The sequence below is a fragment of the Raphanus sativus genome, chromosome 4, assembly GCF_000801105.2.
Source record: "Raphanus sativus cultivar WK10039 chromosome 4, ASM80110v3, whole genome shotgun sequence".
NCBI classification, from domain to species: domain Eukaryota; kingdom Viridiplantae; phylum Streptophyta; class Magnoliopsida; order Brassicales; family Brassicaceae; genus Raphanus; species Raphanus sativus.
This window is the reverse complement of record NC_079514.1, coordinates 11,671,812-11,695,581: the sequence shown is the minus strand read 5'-3', so window position 1 is coordinate 11,695,581 and position 23,770 is coordinate 11,671,812. Positions and strand designations below refer to the sequence as shown.

Below are 23,770 nucleotides of genomic sequence, written 5' to 3'. Positions count from 1 at the left end.
TTTCTTGCTTTAGCTTTATTTATTTTTAAATCAATAAACTTTACCAACGATGTTGTAATTTTATTTCTAGTAGTTAAAGACTACATCAAATTTCTATAATTTTTTACCAATCGTTTTTAACTTTATTTTTAAAGCTACAACAAAAAAAATTTAAAAAAATTTCTTAAGTATTTTCGGTAAAAAATTTAAAGCTTTCTTTTATATGCTGTAGAATATGTAAAATAAAAAACTATCTATAATATCAAATAAATTAGATAATCATAATTAAAAACATCTTTAAATATTTAATTTAATTTTGGGTGTTTCTAAAATTATTAAAATATTTTAAATAACATAACTATTATTTATATATCACATTTTAAATAACATTAAGCTTTGATAATTTATAAAAAATATTAATATAAATTATTTACTTGATAAAAATTAATTATTTTATATATACGTCATATATTTTATTTTAAAATATCTACGGCTTACAACTTATAGCTAAAAAAAATTTAACTATAACAAAAGTTTCTACAAAAAATCTATAGTAACAATTTTACGGATACAACCAATTTATATACAACTAAACTTTTAGGGGTAAATTTTAAAACCAGAACCAATAATCACCATGGTCATTTTAGTCGATAAATTTTTTTAAAATTGTAACACTCAACTTAGACATTGTCTTAGGAAACACAAAAAAAAAAACGTTCTTTTTGTTTCCTCCCAACCCTAAAACGCTATGTTCTCTGTCTAACGCCGTTGCACCGCCGTTTTGTTGTTTTTGGCCGTGACTCTCTCTCTCTCTCACTGAGACGGTCGCTAATCTCCGTCACACTCATCCCTCTCAAGTAAGCTTCTTCCTCTCTCTCTCACACCAAATACTAATTTCGCATTTCTCCCGTTGTATCTTTCTCGATAGATCCGAATCTCCTTTTAGATCCTTCTTTTGTGTACCCTCAGATTCCTCCACAATGTCTTTCTGCAATCAACTAAGCCGTCTCGTCAACCAACAACGCCCTCTCACCAAACACTCTTTCCGATCTCTCTCCTCGGAAGCGACTCACCACAGGTCCCACCAAGAGACGCACAGTTTCCTCGAGCCGGAGAGCTACATAGGGAGCTGGGAGGCTCCCAAGGACCCCAAAGACGCGGAGAGATTGCTCGCGCGGATCAGGAGAGAGTACGCGAAGAAAGTGAGCCTGTATCGCAGAGACTACGTTCACGAGATCGAGATGCTCAGGGTGGAGAAGCAGCGTAAGGATGAGGCGAGGCTGCTCGCTGAGCGTGCCGCTAATGAGGAGAGACGGCGTTTGAAAGCTGAGGCTGCTAAGGTTAGAGCTGAGGAGCGTAAGGTTTTCGAGGAAGAGTTCAGGAGAACTTTGGTACGATTCGTTTTCTTCTTTCTCTGTGTAGTGGAAACTATGATGGATCTTTGATCAAGTTGGTGCCTGAGATGGTTCTTGAATAAGATAGGGCAAATGGTTTGTATGGTGTGTGAAGAAGAATCAAAGTGTTATTAGCCTCTTGAAAGTTTAAGACTTTTCATAGTTATGCTTCGTAAATAGAAAGGGTATCTTTGACTAAGTAGGTAAGTCTAGTTTGTGAGATGATTCTTGAATAAAATAGGGTAAAACAGTTTGTCTGGATTCACTGTTAAGTAAAAGGGTATTTTTTGCTTTGTTATCAACCAGTTGAAGAGAAATCTTTGAATTAGAGCTGGTGAAGTTATATGGATATGGGATTGGATAAGTGTTGCTTAATCTCAAGTTGAGGTTTTGATGAATCTTATAACCATAGAAAAATCTCTGCATTTTTTAGCTGTTGTTCTGGTATTTAGAGACTTTGACCTCTTTTCTGTTAATCGGACAGAAGATGGATACCTTATTTTTTGAAGGCAGTGAAACTTATTAGTTTAGAGGTAGATGAAACACTGTAGCGCACACACACACTCTTGTCAACTGTGTACTGGGTGATTCATAAAATTCATTTCTGATTCTAGTTTGAGTTCCTTATGTCTCTTAGTCCCAGATTCGAACCAGTAATGGTCTGTTGCTTTTCTTGCAAGTTGTAATCTGATTGACGGGATTCGTGTTTAAAAATTGCAGATGAAAGAAAGAGAGGAAAAGCTGGAGTTCTGGAGAATGACGGGACTGAAAAGGGAAGATAAGAAGAAAGCGAGAAAGAAGCTGTTGCATGAGCAAAGCTCTCTGTGGATCGAGCCAAAGGAACTGGAGAAGAAGATTACGGAAGCCCTGGTTGATTCCACTACTCTCTAAACCCAAATCCCATTTTCTTCTGAATCCTTGTTTGAGAAAACAACCACCTTGGTCATTTTGTTGCAGACATACTCTCTTTACTTCTTAGCACATAAAGAGTGTTGGTGGATGAAGTTTAAAAACTGGTCAATAATAAGAAAACTTTTCTTTTCATTGTTTACCACTTAGTACATGCTTCCTGTGTAAACATTATACCACGAATTTATCCACGCTTGTGGATTTGTGCTTATCGTTGATATTAATGGTAAGCGGGAGAGAGAGGCTGAAGAGTTTCTTGATCCTTCATTTGAGTAATAACCTGAGACTGGGTGGTATGCAGCATATGGTTCCAATTGCTAAATGATTGCCTCTCACCTTTCTCTTGTGGTTTCTTCATTGTCTGTAATTGTTTGTTCAATTATGCTATTTGAGTAATAATAGTACTATTTACCATATGCTTTCATGTTAGGATTACTCAAAAATGTGATTTCTTTTTCCATGCAAGAAAGCATACTGAATGTGTTAATCGACTAGTGCAAGAAAGCACACTCAAAGGTCTATCATGCATGAAAACAATTCAAAATGAACCAAGTCTGGTTATACTCCTGTCCTATGTATAGTTCTACGTTTTTTCTGTAACATTGTGATTAAAGAAATTTGAACAATCTGACGTCGGAAAAGAAGATAGAAACAAAACTGAACTATCATATGAATAAACTATGATGAATGAGCGCAGTTACAAGAAAAAGTCTTTGATGAATGAGTGATAAGCAAAATAAAACATTTGAGGGAAAATATACAGACAAAATGACAGGCTGGCAAATTAGGAGCATGATAGAAGTGGAGCCTATTTAGCATTCAGCCACATGGCTTTGAGTATTCCATTCTTCTCCCAACCACGGTTTCCTTTCATCGTTATAGGCATGGGCATTTTAATCTGGACCCAAAAACCCGACCCGGAATCAATCCGAAAATATCCGACCCGAACTGAAACGAAAATTTACAAGTATTTTTTGGGTTTAAATTTTTTTTACCAGAATAGATTCGGACCCGAAGAAAATCGATCCGAATAAACCCGGACCCGAAAAGAACCAACACGAATAGATCTGATCCGACAAGAACCGATTTATACCCGACTTAAAAATATGTATATCCAAAATTATGATTTTTTTTTGTATTCTGTTTTATATATATTATTTTTTATTTAGTTGAAATATTTTTTGTTAACAATATTTATTATTATTTTGTAATTTTTTAAGAAATATAAAGCTTTAAAATATAAAATTTAGAGTTTAAAAATGTTTTATGTTAATTATTAATAGTTTAATTTAAGTTATTTTGTAAATATTTAGATATATATAACAAATATTAATTAAATTTGAGTGAGTTCGGGTATGTCATGTATTTTTCAGATTCTAAATACCTAAACCCGATCCAGACCCGATTTGGACCTAAAAAATTAAGAATATTTTACAGGTATTAAAATTATAGACCCGAACCGACCAGACCTGATAAGATCCGACCTGAAACTGACCCTAAAAATTACAGTTACTTATATTGATCTAAATTTTCAGAACTCGAAGAATCTGATAGAACCCGACCCGAACCCGACCCGGACCGGTCCGAGGATCCAGATGCCCATGTCTACTTCGTTATATTCCCTCATTTAGTGCCAAATGCTCTTTCTGTATATTTCAAACTTTACTAGTTTTGTTTCTCTTGTTTATAACCGCTCATCCTCTTATTTATTTTTACAATGGGCCTGTTCTTTTGGTGGACACCGAAACCAGCGGCAGCGACTAAAAACTAAAACTACATCACAGCAAAATACGGCCAGCATAGCATTTATGAAGCGACGCCAGCCTGTTTTTCTGGATGCTGCGGTTGATTGCGAGGAGGAAAATGAACGCTGGGTATTTCAGCGACAGCGGTTTTCCCTATTTTGCACTCCCAGCAGTTTACTAGCGTCAATTTTAATTTTCCATACCGTTAAATTTGTTTCCGTCTTCACTGTAATTTTCTGTCGCTGCCGCTGGTTTTGGCGTTCACCAAAAGAACAGGGAAATATATTCAAATTATATATTTAAATTATATTATATTTATAAATGTCGATGCTTTTGACATAATATATTCAAATTATATTATTTTGTCACTATTTCCTCCGTTTCTAATATCGAAAATTTTATTTTGTTTCAAATTATATAACGTTTTTAGTTTTTTTTTATAAAATTTATTAACAATTAATGTTATTTAATCAATGATAATATATATTCTATTTTATTATTAGTTGGAATATAGTTAGATAAATAATTAATAGTATTTTTATTTAGAAAATGTAAGAAATCAATTATTTTCTTAATTTATGTATTTGTGTACAAATATAAAACGACATATATTAAAATATGGTGGGAGTATTAGTTAAGTTCTTGAACATCTTGCCGTCAAAAGAAAAAAGTTCTTGAACATATGTACATTATAAATAAAATCTCCTAGAAATATATAGTCCTCGAAACAAGAAATTACATCATATGTTCATCATCTCTTTGTTTTAGAACTGGATACACTTTATTTGATTATGACAAAAGAGTTAGCGGCAGGTTAACAGAAGAAAAGTTCATGAATAAAGTAAAAAGTAAATGAAATGTAAGTAATGTTGCTCTGGAATTTGCTATCAGTCTAAAAGCATTTTGTATATCTTTTCAAAATTGAGATACCCAAGGAAGACACATCACAGAGATGTTTAGTCTGTGAAGAAGAAACATGAGTAAGATGTTGAATAAAAATACCAGGACTGACTCCTTTTTTTTTTATCAACCAGGACTTGACTCCTCAATGAATAATAGTGTACCACTGACCGCGACTGAACAATGAAAAAGACATAATAAAACCAAAACACTGGAAAGGTCAAATATTTGTTAAAATCATATTTATTCTAGAAAGGAAATAATTACAAGAGAAAAGACCAAACACATACAGTTCTCCAAATAAAACACAAAAAGATTAATTTCAGACGGCCATTTTTGTCTCTTCTTCTTCTTTTTTCTCCCATGTGAGGTGAGAAGAGAGAAGAAAATGTCGCTATCGTATCTCTCTCTGGTGTGTAGAAGATCTGTCGGCGAGAATACGTTACGTTTATTCTTTAAAACTGTTTAGTAGCCAATCAAGCAGGTATTAATTGCAAATTAGTGGATACTAATGATAAAACTAATCTTTTTAAAAATTAAATTTACTTCCTTCTATAGAATTTTATATTTTACCACCTGTCATGTTTCTGTTCTTCTCCATCTTTTCTTCATATCCGCATCAAAAAGGCTGTCATTTTGGCGTTAATCTTTTCCTACCTTATTTGCTTATATATTTTATGGAATTATATTATATAATACTATAAAAATATTAATAATCCCTCTTTTCCACTATATCATTTATACTCTTTGCTCAATCAGAAAAATAAAAGAAAATTCTCTGGTCTCTGTGGTCATAACTCTTCTTCTTCTTCTTGGCTCTCCTTCTCTGTTTCTTTCTCACGATCGAGTGGTTGCATTTGGCGCGTAAAGTTCCTAGCTTTTCCTCTGTTCGTTTTCTGACAGCTTTTTGCTATTACTTAACAAATAAAAGATGCCAGTAAGTACGTTTTCTTATTGTGTTTACTTCTTTTAAGTCACTTGTCCTTTTTTTTGCTAAGAGTCTCTTGTCCTTCTTCCTTGTGACCCTGTCTTGTCCGAGATTGGTTGATTCCGATTGATTCAAATGTTTTTTATTTAGTCAAAGCTTAAAAAAAAGTCTAATCCATCAATTGTTGCCTCCATCAATTCGATGGATCCGATCTGAATTTTGAAATCATGTTATGCTGATTATTTGATGATATACGTTTCTTTTCAAGTGTTGTGTCAGGTGGCACTAGTTTTGCTTCTGGCATTGATCAGTCTGATTCGTAGCCACGGCGCAGGAAACGTATGCGATCTTGGTCGGAGACCGAACTCGAGGCCACACAGCGTCTCGATTCTGGAGTTTGGTGCGGTTGGAGATGGTAAAACGCTGAACACGGTCGCGTTTCAGAATGCTGTCTTCTATCTCAAGTCTTTCGCCGATAAAGGCGGCGCTCAGCTCTACGTTCCTCCCGGACGGTGGCTCACCGGCAGTTTCAATCTCACCAGTCACCTCACTCTCTTCCTCGAGAGAGACGCCGTCATTCTTGCCTCCCAGGTTTGTGTGTTTGTGTGATGGTTTTAGTCGTTGATGGTTTTGAATATCAGAGTCTGTTGTTGCTTCTGTGTATGTAGGATCCATCGCATTGGCAAGTCGTTGATCCGTTACCATCGTACGGACGAGGCATTGATCTACCGGGGAGGAGACACATGAGCTTGATTAACGGATATGAGCTACGTGATGTAGTAGTTACAGGTTTTATACATGATTTGATCCTTTTTTTTATTTCATTTCTTTTTTGTTAACCGCTAGATAAAAAACTCAAACGTTACGTTTCCATGTGTTGTTCGTAGGTGATAACGGTACTATAGATGGTCAAGGCCTGTTTTGGTGGGATAGGTTTAATTCTCATTCTTTAAAGTACAGTCGACCGCATCTCGTCGAGTTTGTCTCTTCAGAAAATGTCATTGTCTCTAATCTTACGTTCTTGAATGCTCCTGCTTATACTATCCATACGGTTTATTGCAGGTAAAGATTGTGTCTGAAAATCCCCCTTTTTCTTATTATTATTATTTTAGAAATGTTGGTAAAATGTTGACTCTGGTCAGTTAATTTGTGCAGTCATGTATACATTCATAGAGTAACAGCTAATACTTCTCCAGAATCTCCTTATACCATAGGCATTGTCCCTGGTTAGTTGTTATGTCTTCTGCCTAGTGAAAATTATATGACTTGGCTTTTATAAATGAAACCTTACTATGTTTTTATTTTTTCTTTTTTCAAGATTCTTCTGATAATGTGTGCATCCAAGACTCTAACATCAACATGGGGTATGACGCAATTTCGCTAAAAAGTGGTTGGGACCAATACGGTATCTCGTACGCAAGAGCTACTGCTAATGTCCAGATACGAGACGTTCACCTCAGAGCAGCTTCTGGTTCCTCTATTTCCTTCGGCAGTGAAATGTCTGGTGGCATATCTGATGTCGTGGTCCGCGGTGCTTACATGCACGACTCGTTGTCCGGGATCGCTTTTAGGACAACAAAAGGAAGAGGCGGTTACATTAAAGAGATTGACGTTTCCAACATCCATATGGTTAACGTTGGGACTGCGTTTCTAGCTAACGGTAGCTTTGGGACTCACCCTGATTCGGGTTTCGATGAAAATGCTTTCCCGCTAGTGAGTCACATAAGGTTACATGGCATTGTTGGAGAGAACATAACCATCGCAGGAGAGCTCTTTGGAACCGAAGAGTCTCCTTTTACTTCGGTTGTGCTGTCGGATATCTCTCTGTCGATGACGAACTCTGGTTCTCCTGATGATGATTCTTGGAGATGCTTGTATGTGGAGGGCTCTTCACAGTCCGTGGTCCCTGAACCCTGCTCCGAGCTGGAGAGTTATGGAAATTCTTATGGCAGAGCTGTGGCTTGATGAAACGGGAACTTAATCGGAGACAAGAAAGAAAGCTCATGGCTCCATGATTCATATTGGTTTTGTTAAGTTAGCAAAAAGGTCAGATTCTTTTTTTGTTTATTCCCAAAAAAAAAAAAACAGTGTGTAGAATATTTGCAGCTTGTGAGATTCATATATCTGTACAGGTTCATTTCTTCATTCATGTGTAACTGATAACATTTTGTGCAGTGGAGATTTATTCACATGACTTAAGAAAAAGATCTTGCATCAACATCAGCTATGCTCTGTTTTCTCTTTCTCTCAAATTCTCTGGTTTTTAGCTAACAAACTCCTAAAGGCATCTCCTATAATAGAGTGAAAAATAGGTTTATTCCAAATATAGAGTAAGTTGTTTTTTTTTGTTCATCACTCTATTTTTTACTCTAAAATAGAGTACCATTGGAGCAAACTCTGTCTCTATTATAGAGTCACTCTATTTTAGAGTAGAAAATATAGTGAACCCTTGGAAATGCTCCAACAACTAGTGAACTATGTTTAATAATGGTTGGTCAAGGTTGTAACTTTGAGAGTATAAATAGTGACCAAAGAACTACAGGAATAATGTATTCTCTAACATTCCTAAAAAAAATCACCATTTACAAAGAATAATTTTTCTTTTTATTTAGATAAAACAACAATTCATTTTTGTTCTTGCAATTTTATTTCTACAATTTTATTCTTTATGTTTTTTTCTATTTGTTTTCTTGATTCCAGAATGGTCACCCGTCGGACTTTTAGTACAAGTTGGAAGATCTTAAGAGAGAGAACAAATAAATTATGTCGGCCTGGTATGAAAGCCTGGCCCAATAGTGAAGAGGTGATTGGGTCAACAACTATTCGCTACCAAACACAAACACCCCTTCACTTCCCACCATCTTCCTCTTTTCGCCACATTTTTCTGCAAATATTAAATTTTCAGCTGTTTCAACTACTATAGTTTTGTTCTTAAATATTATCGAGCGAGTCTATGCCACTATAAAAATTGATAATATAGAGTCCATGATTTTCTTCTATTGTGATTACAAATAATAAAAAATCGAGTTTCTGCATCCATCATCTTGGCAATCTCTAAACCCTAGACTTTCGAACTCAATCAGACAGAACCAAGCACAGTTTATTTACTCGTGTCTTTTTGTTTTTGTTTTAGTGCTTTTTTTTTTGTTAGTTTGGGTTTGTTCGATTTTGTAAAAAACAGCAAAAAAATGTCGGGTTCGGGAGGAGTATCAATCGCAAGGTCAGCGATCCGCGGTGAGAACCGGTTTTACAATCCGCCGGCGATGCGGAGGATGCAGCAGCAGTTGAGGGAGAAGCAGCAACGACAAGAACAAGAAGAAGAAGAAGAAGATAAGGAGCTTTCGTCTGCTTCGATGCCGCCGCCTCGTCTGAGGAAAAGAGCTCAGGCTAGGAGCAAGAATCGGGCGGTGGTTTCCGGGTCGGAAGTATCCGTCGGGTCATCTGAATCTTCCGGGTCGGGTCGGGGTAGGAGCGAGGGGTCAAACTTGGATCGGTTCTTGGACCACACCACTCCCCTTGTTCATCCCCATCCCCTGGTAAGACAAAAAGTTCAACTCTTTTCTGTTAGAGTTAGTTAGAAATGTTAATTGTTGTATAATAATAGAGTTTTGGTCACACCTGGATTTGAATTTAAAACTAACTCTCATTGATGTAATTCGTTTTTACAGAGGAGGAGCAGGTGTGAATCTGAGTGCCGTACATACTTTGTTCTGGAGGATCTGTGGGAGTCTTTTGCGGAATGGAGTGCGTACGGTGCTGGTGTTCCTCTACATATGCATGGGACCGACTCCACCGTCCAGTACTATGTTCCTTACTTATCTGGCATTCAGTTGTATCTACTAGTTGACCCATCTAAGAAAGAAAGGTTAGTTCTTTCTACTGTTTTCTCTTCATTACACGAAATAACTGAACTCTTCTGTTTTTATCTTTAACGCTTCGATTATTGTCTTTTGAAATAGTAATCCAGTTGAAGATAGTGAAGAAATTAGTGAGCTTGATAAGTTACCTAAACATGCTAAGCCTCTAGAGAATGCGGTGGACTTGAGTATCAGCGAACTGAATAGAGTTAGTCTGGGAGATCAATCTGGTACCGGTTCATTGTCAAGTGGAGAGACTGAGATCAGCAGCAACCCTCATGGACGGTTATTGTTTGAGTACTTGGAGTATGAACCTCCTTTTGCCCGTGAACCTCTCGCTAACAAAGTAAAAACTCTCCTTCCTTCCTCCTTAAAGCAAAAAGACAGCTATAGCTTCATTGATTTTAATTTTTTCACATTTTTTAAACAAAAAGTTTTCATAAACATTAGGTATCAGATCTCGCCTCAAGGTTTCCTGAGCTAATGACGTACCGGAGCTGTGATCTTTCTCCCTCAAGTTGGGTCTCTGTCTCATGGTACGTCTCCCTCTTGATTCTTGAGATGGTTTACTTTTGGAATATGTATGGATGGACTTGAAACGGTGACCTTTTAATTTGTTCGGTGTGTAGGTATCCAATATACAGAATACCGGTTGGTCCAACACTACAAAATCTCGATGCATGCTTTTTAACTTTCCACTCTCTCTCAACACCACCTCCTCAAAGTAAGTATAACCTATGCTTTTCATGTGGACAAGATTGTGTTTATTTGTCAAGAACTAGCAGGATCTCTTACTCAGTATTGTGTAAATGTATTGAAAGTAGGTTCAATGGGTTGTAGTGATACTAAGCAATCCGTGAAGGTGGTACCGTTGCCTACTTTTGGACTCGCATCTTATAAGCTTAAAGTATCTGTGTGGAACCAAAACAGAGCTCAAGAGTCCCAAAAGCTCTCGTCTTTGCAACAAGCTGCAGACAAATGGCTTAAGCGTCTGCAAGTTGATCATCCTGACTACATGTTCTTCACCTCCAACGGCCACAAATGAGGTGATAACGAAAAGATGTTTTCTTTGACCATCGACTTGGCTCTGGTTTGATCGACAGACACATTATCTGCTACTCTGTACTTCACATATTATATATAGTCTCCCTTACACTGAAGAGCAAACCAAACTCTTCCATGTTTTTTCAGGCGATTTAAGAGTCTGCTGTTTCATTTCCAGAAGATGGTTTGTGAATTTGTAGCTTGATCTTCCTTCCCAGTGTGCTTTACTGAAACTAGTCTTTTGCTTTTCCCTGAATAAGGATTCTGAGGAGAGCTTAAATAGTCATTTTGTAATGTTGAGATGCTCTACACTTTTTGTGATACATTTTGATTGCTGAACTGAAACACAGCATGCCGTATGTAACGATTTTCAACAGGCTTTAGTAAAGAAAAATTTGTATCTTTGATAAATTTCAGAGTCCTGAATTAGAGGAAAATGTATTTTCATTTCATGAATATGCTTTCGCTACTTACATTGAGACTAGTGTAATCATGATTCCTTGATTCGTTCTTTAGCGAAGGATTAGAACTTGGTGTCAACAAGGTTGACCACGTCAAGTACCCCGCACAAACTCCCTCTTTCTCGCCTTCTTTTAATCTTCCATTCGGAAGTAAAATACTTTTTTTTTTTAAGGGAAGTAAAATACTTGGCGCCAAAATGAACCAGAAATAGATTATCCCGATTAATATAAATCTCAAAATAATAATTACGGGCAAAATTATAAATAATCCTAATTTTAAATTCTCATACTAATCCTAATCTGAACAAGAAAAGCTTCACGCGTTATGATTTTTTTCAGAAATAATAATATAACTTTTGCCCTTAAATTAGCTTTGAACTTAAAACAAGTTATTAAGAACATTCCAAAAATATTAAAAAGTAAGAAAGTAAAAGCAGAACAGAGTGAAAACCCCTAGAAAATATCACACACATATATATATATATATATATATATATAATCCATTATAAAAATATTCAGTTTTATACGAAGTCTCCCTATCAAATATTCGGTTACTAATTCTAAAAAATAAAATAAAAAGGCAATTGTCCTAAATAGATCTTTTCTATTTCTATGTTTTCGTCACAGAAATAGCACACAAATAAGAAAATGACCAAAATATTTCATTTAAGAGGTCAACAAATTTTTATACTCTAAATATATTAAAAAAATGAAAAATAAACATTTTTTATAGTTTCAGATTATATGTTTTCAGATTTAAATTTTTTTATAATTTTTTTACTTTTTGGAAATATTATTTTCGATTTTTTAATTCTTTTTTCAATTTTTTTATAATTCTAAAATACTTTTTGAAACTATTTTCATATTTTATTTTTAAATTTTAGTATATATTTTATAAAATTTTACTAAAATTTTATAAAAAATTATATATATATATATATATATATATATATATATATATATATATATATTCTGTTACTAAAATGTGTTTTGGGGTCCACTTGACGCGTTATTAAATTAGAAATGTTAAATAATAGTTTGAGATAAATATCAGAATTTTGTTGCTTTAAAGGGGGTGAGCATCTTAGGCTAATTTACCGGACTACATCATAAAAACACGCAGCTTTTCCTGCAGCCGTCAATCATCAGAAAAATGGTTGAGAAATGGGGTGGTGACGAAAATGGTGGTCCAGATAGGGATCTACTAAACTCTCCCAATATGTTTTCTGGCAACTTTCCCGAGGGTTTGAGGGTGTTATTGTTTGGTGAAGATCGACAATATCTCCATATATTGGAGAAACATCTCCAAGAGTTTGGCTACGTAGGTAGGTATTTTGATTGACTTTTTTTTTGGAGATTTTAGAACTGATCAAGTGATGATGAAGTTCATAAATAATTTTCAATATGTTTTTGATTAATTTCAGTATTTTTTTAACCTAATTGATGTTATAATCACATAAATCGTGTATTTTTGCAGTGACTACATCCCACGACGAGGAAAGAGCTATGTATCTACTCCGCAACCATTGGGATAAGTTCGACATTGCTATAATGGAAGCACACACTTTAGAGGGGAAAATATTCCGGTTAATCTCGGAAAATGAATCTGAAATAGATATTCCAATTATTAGTAAGCATATAATTTTAAAGTCCGTCTACATTGAATTTTTTGATAAAAAAACATAACAATAAAACACTCTTTTTTGCAGTAACATCCCAAGACGATTCAAGAGAATCTGTGACCAAATGGATGAGGAACGGTGCATGTGACTATCTCATAAAACCGATAAGACCAGAAGATCTACGTTTGATTTACAAATACTTGATAAAGAAGATGAAACTAAGGAGTGTCACGGTTGCCGAAGAGGCAGAAGAGAAAGCAGCAGGTGAGAAGTCATCCTTTGTGGGAGATTCCACCATAAGAAGCCCTAACAGGAGAAAAAGAAACATGTTACAAACCGAGGAGGAGGATCCAGATCATAATCGTGATTCCGCCACCAAGAAAAGGCGAGTGGTGTGGGATGATAATCTTAACGGCAAGTTTTTGGAGGCAGTGAATTACCTTAGCAGAAATGGTCAGTCAGGTACATTAGGGTTCAGAGTTACTCGGGTTTGATTTATTCTATATATATATATATAATTTTTTAAAAATATATATATTTGAACAATGTGAATTCATGCAGATGTTGTACCCAAGAAAATTTTAGAGAGGATGAATGTTAGTGGCCTCACTCGAGAAAACGTAGCCAGCCATCTCCAGGTATCGTTTATTCTTATATTACCACCACAGCAGTGCTTAATTATATTTTCAGAAAGCCAAAAAAATAAAATAACTTATGCAATAATTTACATAAATAAATTGTTGTTATGTATATATGATACCCCAAATTGCATCTTGGATATTAAGATATGGATTCAGACATGAATATAAAGATATCCTAGTGCATGCCCAACTTTAATAATAACTAGATCTTGACCCGCCCAACCGGGCAGGTATTTTATTTTATGTTTTTAGTTTTTTTTTATTTATAAATGATATATTTGTAATATTTAAACATAAATTTAGATTGAAAATTAACATTTGTAGTTATAATAAAAATTAAAAGTTTAAAAAATATTTTGATATAAATTTTAAATTCCTAATTAAAATAATATAGAGATGGGTCATATTTTTTCTAATTCCAAAATCTTAGCATTCTTAATAACAAATAAAATAATTTATAAATACATAAAATATATAAACATATTTGAAATTAAAATAAATTTGTTAAAAAAAAATCTTACGCCATTGTTGTTTATTTCTATAGTTTGATCCGTGGCCGTATAAATATTTGGTTTCACTCAATTTTTTTCTTTGTTCTAATGATAATATATATATATATATATATGTAAATTAATATGTATTACATAATTGTTAGTATAACATTTTAAAACAAAAATTTTATATATTACTTTAAATAATTATATTATATGATTTTAATCGTCTATTATATCACAGTGTATCATATAAAAATCTAATATTTACAACTAATTGGACTTATATTATAAAAGTGTTATACTAACAATTTATAAATAAAATATTTTATATTTTATCTATATGATATATAAATTGATTTTGATGTGTGATTTTTATTTTATTATTTTTATTAATAAATATTGAAAAAAATTAAATGTTAACAAAAAATCTATTAGGAAATTTATTTTGGTTAAGATTTATTCTATTAAAGAAATCTATTATTTAAATTAGGAAAATACACTAAATACTTAAATCTATCATTTAAATAAGGAAAATACAAAATTCTCTACTATTTTTGTTACCAAACAAAATTTAATTTTTAAAGACTCCTATCCCTGTTACCAAACAAAAGCTTAAAGTACTTCTACTTTAATAAGATAGATGTGCTTTCCATAAGTTTTCGAGAATCTCTCCTATACAAACCTTTAATTAGATTTTTTTTTTTTAAATTGTAAACATAAACTATAAATAGCATCGATATCTTCTGTAAACTCTTACCAATCTATAAACTATATATATTAATGTGCATATGTTCCCTAAGAATCTTAAGAATGTATTTTAAATTAAACAACTCGAAACAATTACAGTAGAACCTCTATAAATTAATAATGTTCAAATTTTGAAATTTTATTAATTTATAGAGATATTAATTTACAAAAAAAATTAGATTTTTTCTGTATTAGTATTAGTCGATGACAAAAAAGATTTTTTCTGTTTTGAATATTTTTATTTCTAAAATAAAAAGATATATTTTATTTTACTGTATATACATTATTTAAATTTTTGAAATTTGATTTTCATATTGTTTTATTATCTTATTTGGTGTATATTTTATGTTTCATAGAATTATCATGCAGTTTTCGATATAGTTCTATGAAATAGTATCAGAATATATTGAAATATTAAAAAAATATAGTTATTTTCATTGTGAATATAAACCAACAATATAATATTTAGTTTTTATTTATATAAAAAAATATATAGATAGACTATTAATTTATGATTCTAGTGAGACTTTATATTTACATGAGAGTATTAAAAAAAATTATATTATTATTTTATCGATTTATATCATATTTTACACCGGTCCAAATTGGGACCGACAAAATTTATTAATTTATAGAAATTATTAATCTATCGAGTATTAATTTATAGAGACTCTACTCTATGTAGAAGATAGGCAAAAAAATGAACTCCAAAGAGAAAGTCGATTAAACAACCAGGTTACTGGTCATTCCCAGCAAACCATAGTAATTTGTCTCGAATCGAATTAAGGAGATTTGTAGTCATGTAAACACAAAATTCCTCATATCAAACCTTTCATCTCAGTATCAAGAGACGATAAGTTTTTGTGGATCGTCAGCCATGTTAGTGTGAATTCACATATGACTCCACACTCTGGATTTGGCTATGATACCACTTGTAACATCCATACCGTCCATGACTAATGGATCTCCTATGGCCACTTACTCCAATGTTGGCCTCATTACACGGGATGGGCAACATGTTAATCTTTCGGAGGCTTAAAGATATTTTTTATTGACTATGCAATCACCAAAAATTTCCATTTGTTTTAGTCTCATTCATACGGTATCACAATCACTTTTCGATAGGTCATCCTACACTATTCCAACTCGAGCACAATTAATTTATATTTCTTGATGTGTGATCAAAATGTAAGTATATTTTAGCAATATAGATACACAAATCAATTATATTAAGCCTTTAACCATATACCATAAATCGAGATGTTACAGTTCTATGTGAGACTTTTGTTTGGTTTTGGACTCCACTGGAATTTTGCTGTCACACTCTTTAATTTTTAGTTACCAGAATTTTGCTGTCACCCTCTTTCATATGTACATTGTTTGATAAATTTTCTGGGTTTCTAATTTAAAATCAATTGACAGTAAGTGGAGTAGTCCAAATCCCTTATATATTACTCAAGTCCTATATATATTTACAATGTGGAATCTTCTTTTCAACAACTTTCCTCGAGATAATGGGGCCGAGTGGTTGGATTATAGCTTTAGAAATTTTACTGTAGATATTAGACTTTATAATTTTTTGATGTAGATGTATCTAATGTACAGCTTTGGAAACTAAATAAGATATATGATGAAAAGAAAATATATTCCTACAATAATAATTTTAAAAAGGAAATAGTTTCCTACTACCATATTTTTTGTTTTAGAAAATAAGGTTTCTACAACTATTTTTTATTTATTTTATTGACTTTAACTTTAAAAACTATGTAAAGCACGATTGGTAACTTAAGTGGTTGTAAATAGAAATTAAAGTTAAAGTCACTAGTTACAACCCAACCAATCACCCTCAATGGTGCTTATAACCATTAATCTCACACCATTAATTTCGCATAATCCATCATACCCCTCTTGGGTTGATTGAACCATTGTCCGGACCGGATCAATGGGTCATAGTGTGGACTCTGATACCATGATAAATTTATTGGGCTTCCAACTTAAAACCAATTGGTAGTAATTAGAGTAGCCGAAGTCTCATATATATTTCCAATGTGAGATCTTCTTTCCAACATTGGCTTTCTGGATTTTCAATTTAAAATCAATTGGAAATAAGTGAAATAGTTCAAGTCATTTATATATTTAGATTGAATAGAAATTAATGCAACACATACCAAACTGTTAAAAAAAACAATAAAAAGTAGACCAAAAAAACAATAAAAAGTTAAATCAAACATAAAAACAAAGAGTCTTTATAAACAATATGCATTACCTTGTAGATAGAGTAGACTTGCTATTTGAGTGAGTAAATTATGAAATACTTATTTCTAACTAATTGGGTATTTAAAATATATTATTTTAAAATTTATATTTATTTCTGTATATCATATCAACATTAAACGTTAAATTTGGTATTTGAAATACTTGCTAATATCAAATTTTTCGGATTACCAATTCTGTTTTGATTAATAAAGCTTCAGGTTATGATATGTTCTATACAATCATACAAAATCCATTTAGGTTTTCTACATTTGAATCGAATAGAGAATAAATTTTTCAGTTCGGATTTCGGATTCTAAATTTTATGTCCAGTAGTTAGGCCTGGGACTTATTATCCGAGATTCTGATTCGATCCGCGACTCGGATTCGATCCGCGATTCGGACTCGATCCGCGATTCGGATTCAATCCGAGATTCAGATTCGATCCGAGATTTGGATTCGATTTGAGATCCGATCTGGAACCGCTCTGAAATCCGGATATCCAGAGAGGCCGGATCCGAATCCAGATAGTAAAATGTTGGATATCTTGATTTTTAGTCCAGATATCAGGATCCGTAATTTTTATTGATAATTATTTCAAAAATAGGAATATATATATATATATATATATATATATATATATATAAACTAATTTTATTAGTTATATTTTTATTTTTACACTATTATATATATAAATTTATATAAATTTTGTAATAGTAAACATAATATCATATATAATTTTATTTTTAAATTGTCGTTAATATTTTATATATTTTAATATTATTTTTTATTTATTTTAAGGATCTAAATTTGGATCTGAATATTATTACTTTTGGAAGGATGTCTAATATTTGGATATCAGAGAACTCCAAATTTGGATAAAGATAGTAAAAACATGGTTACAACAAATAAAGATTCGGATCTAGATACTTTAAAATACCTCAAATATCCAATCCGTGCCGGCCGTACCAGTAGTAACTGCCACCATCTTCTATTTCTCTAGCGTTTTCATCAACTTTCCATCTTTGCTTTTTATACTGATAATTACGGGCCGTCTTTATTAGAAGAGTTTTCCCTCTCAAAATGCTGAAATAATTTATTTCCTTAGAATTTTTTTGTTAGTGTGGTATTTTTATCATCTCGAACCAATTAATCTGACTTTTCAGTGGTTCAATCAATTTTGCAGAGCTTGTTGGGTTAGTCTTTTTTCCAAAAAAAAAAGAAAAAGAAATTTGCTCACTTAACTTGGAGGGATAGTAGATGCAAATCAATGACAATGTTGCAAAAATTTACATTTATGGCTAAACAGCCATGGGATGATCAAGAAATGGCTTCGAATTGTTTTATTTATTTTTACCCAATTGGTGGCTTCTTTTGTTGAAACTTTCATTTGTAAATTTAATTAAACTATTAATGTATAATTTATAAATAAAGTATTTATAAAGTATTACAAATAAGAGGTGAAAAGATGTCAAATAAAAATAGTGGTTTTTTGTATACAATATTATACTTGAGAGGCTAATTTGTTTTGTTTTATATTTTAAGTTTTTATATTTTAACTTTTTGTGTCCATTTTTATTTGAAAAGTTTACTTAATTATTTATTTAATTACTTTTAGTAAATACTTCCTCCGTTTCATTATAGATGATATTTTGGAAGAAGTATTTTGTTTCAATATGAAATTTTGAGGTCTCAAAGTTAACTTTAATTTTATTTCAATTTTTTTAGCCAATTAGATTTTATAATTGGTTATCTGATTTTATAATTATATCTTTAAATTGTTTTTGAAAAAGTATAATTTAAAAAAAAATTGGCACTAAAACAAAACATCAAATATTATAAAATTGAAGAATAATAAAAAGTAGTTAAAATGTAGATTTTTTATAGTTAAAGTATACTCAAATCACCAAAAATACTTAACATAATTATTGATTCTCTATCTAAATATTTAAATCAAATCGATTTATAAGTTAAGTTCAGGTATTCTGATAAATGTTATTCAAATTTATATGTAATATATTATTTTTATATATATTTTGAGAAATTTAAAGTACTGTATATAATGAATTTAAATGGGTTATCCGAACCTGAACAAATCCGCAAAGATCTGAATCGAATCCGAACCAAAATTTAGAAATATCCGAATGTAGTTGAAATCTTTGACCACGAAAACCCAAAACCCAAACAAACCTAAATTGAACCCGAATGGGTACCCGTACGTTCACCCTTAATTCACAATATATCTTTTCCCTAAAAACACATCAAACATATAATTTTTCTTTTGACAAATCAAACATATAATTAATAATATTTTATACGTACTATCATATAAATAATCACATATTTTATATTTTCAATAATCACATATATTGAAAACATTTTTTAATAATGGTTATTAGAAATAATTTTAGTAAAAATATTTTTTTGAAATATACGTATATTTTAAATAAATTTTTAATATAAATCAACTTTAAATTATTATTTTGATTTGAAATATGTATATAAATTTTAAATTTTGCTTTATGATTATTTTAGACAAATGATATTTTTAGATAATTAGATTAGCTCATTTCGTAAATTTTAAAGTTGACACAAATAGATAGTTTCTCATAAAATAATAGATTTCCAATTTTTTAATAACATAAATTCATTATTTTCTTAATATAGTGCTATTTATGTTTCCACACAATATAAAATCTTTTTTATACTGTTATTCATGTTTCCAAACAATTTTTTTTTAAAACTGATATTCATATTTTTAAACAAACCTACTTTTTTAAACTGTTATCCGAGTTTTAAAACAAACATCCTTTTAAAATTGTGTAAAGTACCGAATTTGAATACCAAGTGTTTGTTTAATACTGGTTTTGATTCTGCATATGATTGTAATATTGATATGTATAAACTATGATCTTATTATATGACATATATCTGTATCTATCTAATGTTATGGTTTGATTCTGCATTTCTTTATAACTAATCTGATGTGATGAACAGATAGCAGACAATTTAATTCGTTGGTTTGTGAATTATAGTTTTGTAATTTGGTTTTGGTTTGAATTCGATGTTTTGGTTTTCTTCATGTTATCTTGTTCTATTAATTACTAAACCGTAAGTTCAATAAGAGAAGAACGTGTGTGTTAATAAGACTGTGGTTAAATAATGGTTTAGTAATTGAATGGTATAATATAATAATTTATAATTGTGATTGTCGGTTTATTAATATTGTCAAAACGTTGACTTTAATCCAATGGCATATATTGGTAAATTTTGTGTAAAACTAAGGGCTAAGCACTATTTGTTCTTCCCCTTTAATAGTTTAGATTCTAAGAACCGATTCTTAGGACGAGTTCATCTAGTTAGTGAATGCAGTTATATCGGATTAATGGAACTAAACACACCAAAATGACATACTAAGAGAATACTAATAAAAGGAAATAAGTCGAAAATAATCCTTATTGTTTTTTAACATATGTATTTCATTAATAGTTCTTCTAAATTGGGTGTACAGAAATTCCGGATGGGTCTGAAGAAGAAGAATGATCAAAACAAAAGCGACGACAGATCGTTAATAACTCCACAAGAACGAGGAATGTCTAGTGGAGAAAGATCAAACGAGCTCTACAGGGGAAGAAATGTCCAGTTTCCAACACATCATGTTAACAACATTCCTCAACCGTCTTATTTTCAACAGCACAACACAAGCCTTAATCTCATGACGCAACGCGTGTCACCTCCTGGAAATCATTATGATAGACTCTCTGTCGCGTCATCCAGTAGAAATCTAGTGACGACTCACCAAATTCACACTTCTCATCAACAAATCTCAGAGTTCCCATGCAATGATCAGAACATTGAAGAAAGATTGATTTTTAACGAGGACGAGGACGATGGAGTTAGAAACTTGATCACTAACTGGCTCACGCAAAACTTGGAACCTATAAATTTGTTCCCCTTAGAGGAGTCGGTGATAGCGACTACAATGCGTTTCAACGATATTCAGGTGTCGGGCAATCAACAACAGCACGTGCATGCACCATCCATGGTGCACATACCTTTGCTTCCTTCATCTCTCTCACATAATCCCTTTCTTGATAAGGTGAAAACAGCATATATATCTTAGAATTTTCATGATTATCTAATAGACGTTATGCAGATTCATATCTTTAGTGCTCTTTTGTGTGTGTATCATATACAGAAAGAAAATATACAACTGATGGATTTCAATGGACAACAATTATGCCCTGAACAGCAACAGTCTAACCTAGCAAATGAGAATAGGTTTCCTGAAACTAATCCAAGACGGGGATCTCCAAGAAGGGATAAGATGGGTCAAGATCGGGACCAAGCATGAAAACGAGTTACAATTGCTTGTGTTGCTTGCCTTTTTCTAGGGTTTTATATACTTTCTAGGGTTTAGAGTTTTCTTTACATTCTCGTTGATTCGTTTTTTTCTAGGGATTGCTTGTGATGTAAACAACTAGGTTGCTTTATTTACTTTGAATAATAACTTCGATTTTTTTCAGTTGTTACAGTTTTTAACTAACATGTGTCGTTGTAAGCTCATACCTTTTAAATGTACTCAGTACTCACCAACCTCTTTTCTTTTTGATTAAATTTGCCCCTTCCTTTCTTTGCATCCAGATATAAATTAAAGAGAAAACTGTATAAGCAAAGGATAAACGACCAAAACAAACCAAATACGCGATTTTTTTGTGTGACTGATCTTAAAAACACACTCTGTGCGGGATTTTGCCATAAAATGAACAAACAACTCCTAATAAATTATAAAGGCCTGATATATCTCAACCTTTCTTTTTCCTACGCAATCCAAGAACTAACACTCATTCAATCAATGACTCTAAAATTCTGCTACAAATATAACCAAAACAGAAGAGACGTACATATATATTTTGAAAATACCAAACTACGTACTAACAAAAAATAAGGGAAAATGGTACCTATGACATTGTTTGATGCAACGTAAAGAAAAACAAAGGTATCTATTCCACCAATAATAATTAAATTTCCATATTTTCTTTCAGTAAAAAGAGTCTCAAACGTGAACCAAATCTAAATCGACGTAAAGAAGTTTTGACAATAACCCTTCATCGATTATACCATATCAAACATGTCGTGTACACATATGGTCATTGAGTTCCGGCATGTTGCTTTATCCGCTTGCTCATCTCCAAGATTAATCGGACGCTACAGCAACCTACATACTATAATACTAATTAAACCCAAATATAGATTATATGGTCTAAGCAAAGTGGAAAATGATTAATAGTTATTTCAAATGTCCCTGAATATTTTTACAATTTCGTCCATTTAGACCCAAATTTGAAAAGAGAATCAAAGTCTTGAAAAAGAGTAAGTTGGAAAACGAAGTTATTTTCTATATTCAAAAGTAAGGTAGCTAATTACCAACCCGTGCAGTGGTGATTTCATCTTAAAAATCTGCTCACTGAGTTTTGGTTTGTTGCCTTATCCGTGGTGATTTTTTTATCGAAATGTGTTCATGTCCATAATCAGACGCACGCTACAATAAACCCAAATGAGATATTAATAAAATGAAATGGCTTTCTATACCCAACCTTAAAATTGTTCATAAATAACAAATGAAAAATCACAAATGAAGTCACTGAAAATATTTCAGGTTCGTCAACTTCAACTCAAATTGAAATGAGAACTTACCAAACATAAAAAAAAGGCAAAAGAACGCAGAACTGGGATCGAGAAATCCCTTAACCATTTTTAGAAATGGGATAACATTTCTTATACGTTCTTAGCATCAAAAACAAAAGCAAGGTAACTTATTGACGATAGTTTAATGATCAGTAACATGTTGATCAAGGTTACCTATCGATCTATATTGGACCAGTCCTTTTTCTATCATGCGAAATTTACATGAAGACTGAAAATTCCGCAGATTTGTTTCCAATTCGACATGGGACCTTTCGCATACAAAAAACAAAACTAAGCTTTACTAGTAGAAAATCGACTCGAACAAGTGGAGGAAGTGAAAAAGGTTCAAAAGAAAACTGTGTAAAGATTTGAGTTGTCATTGAGGGTTTATATATATACAAATGTTCAAAGGAAGGGATAGGGCTTCAGAAGAAATCCCTGTAAAGATGCTCAAAGAGTTTGAAATTATTCAAAGATTCTCAAGAGATTATTCTACAGATATTTTAGTAATTTATTTGATGGTATTACCACCAAGAAATCTGGCAGCCAAAACAAGATTGACCAGTAAGTACTAATAATGAATGTTAAAGCTGGATTTTCGTACATGAAATCTAATCCATAGCAAGCCCATCAACCACTCTTAAAAATGGTTTGAGTCTATAGAATGCCCCCTAAGAGATAAGTGTAGTGGTTCTAGTCGGTCGGAGCTATAGAAACTAGGATTGCATGCAGTGGCGGAGCCAGCCACACTTTTCATTAGTTCGATCATGTACCAGTTATATAACTGGGTTGGGTCTAGTAATTGATTCGACCATAAACCGGCTATGTAATCGGATTAGATTTCAAAGTTATTGAATGGATAAAGTCATTAAAGCTATCAAAAATCTATAAACCATCCATATAAACATAAAATTAGTTTATATTTATAATGATTTTTGTTTAAAACTTATTTATATTTTAACTTTGTATCACATTTAGAGCATGTTTATAGGTAGTTCTTAACAACATATCTTAGATTAAATAAGATTAAAAAATTAAAGCAAAAGAAGAAAATACAAAGAATGTATCTTAGTTAGGAGAAGCAAGGAAAGGTTCTTAATACACGTGT

At 32.2% G+C, this 23,770-nt stretch overlaps 4 protein-coding genes across 10 annotated transcripts; all 4 read left to right on the top strand.

The window, feature by feature from the left end:
• Positions 1-675: 675 nt before the first annotated feature.
• LOC108848854 (vicilin-like seed storage protein At2g18540) lies at positions 676-2,417 on the top strand. Its single transcript, XM_018622306.2, has 3 exons — positions 676-836; positions 949-1,370; positions 2,094-2,417. The coding sequence occupies exons 2-3, from the start codon at positions 960-962 to the stop codon at positions 2,262-2,264; spliced, it is 582 nt and encodes a 193-aa protein (XP_018477808.1). The 5' UTR covers positions 676-836; positions 949-959; the 3' UTR covers positions 2,265-2,417.
• A 3,252-nt stretch (positions 2,418-5,669) lies between these two features.
• Positions 5,670-8,073, top strand: LOC108848497 (probable polygalacturonase). Of its 4 annotated transcripts, none has more exons than XM_018621882.2 (6): positions 5,670-5,864; positions 6,135-6,446; positions 6,524-6,644; positions 6,743-6,917; positions 7,011-7,081; positions 7,174-8,073. In XM_018621882.2, the coding sequence occupies exons 1-6, from the start codon at positions 5,859-5,861 to the stop codon at positions 7,818-7,820; spliced, it is 1,332 nt and encodes a 443-aa protein (XP_018477384.1). In that variant the 5' UTR covers positions 5,670-5,858; the 3' UTR covers positions 7,821-8,073. The 4 variants fall into 4 exon arrangements, with proteins under 4 accessions (XP_018477384.1, XP_018477382.1, XP_018477383.1 ...); XM_018621880.2 differs by having other exon boundaries at positions 5,670-5,868; positions 6,124-6,446; XM_018621881.2 differs by having other exon boundaries at positions 5,671-5,864; positions 6,124-6,446.
• A 633-nt stretch (positions 8,074-8,706) lies between these two features.
• LOC108848824 (uncharacterized) lies at positions 8,707-11,167 on the top strand. Of its 3 annotated transcripts, XM_018622270.2 has the most exons (7): positions 8,707-9,391; positions 9,524-9,720; positions 9,815-10,058; positions 10,163-10,248; positions 10,342-10,436; positions 10,534-10,758; positions 10,904-11,167. In XM_018622270.2, the coding sequence occupies exons 1-6, from the start codon at positions 9,044-9,046 to the stop codon at positions 10,755-10,757; spliced, it is 1,194 nt and encodes a 397-aa protein (XP_018477772.1). In that variant the 5' UTR covers positions 8,707-9,043; the 3' UTR covers position 10,758; positions 10,904-11,167. The 3 variants fall into 3 exon arrangements, with proteins under 3 accessions (XP_018477772.1, XP_018477771.1, XP_018477774.1); XM_018622269.2 differs by having other exon boundaries at positions 10,534-11,167; XM_018622272.2 differs by having other exon boundaries at positions 8,709-9,391; positions 10,537-11,167.
• Positions 11,168-12,295: 1,128 nt separating this feature from the next.
• On the top strand, positions 12,296-21,563 carry LOC108849304 (two-component response regulator ARR14-like). 2 transcript variants are annotated; one of them, XM_018622853.2, is made up of 6 exons: positions 12,296-12,542; positions 12,695-12,847; positions 12,927-13,292; positions 13,401-13,477; positions 20,486-21,073; positions 21,173-21,563. In XM_018622853.2, the coding sequence occupies exons 1-6, from the start codon at positions 12,371-12,373 to the stop codon at positions 21,326-21,328; spliced, it is 1,512 nt and encodes a 503-aa protein (XP_018478355.2). In that variant the 5' UTR covers positions 12,296-12,370; the 3' UTR covers positions 21,329-21,563. The 2 variants fall into 2 exon arrangements, with proteins under 2 accessions (XP_018478355.2, XP_056863049.1); XM_057007069.1 differs by having other exon boundaries at positions 12,927-13,301; positions 21,173-21,560.
• Positions 21,564-23,770: the final 2,207 nt, after the last annotated feature.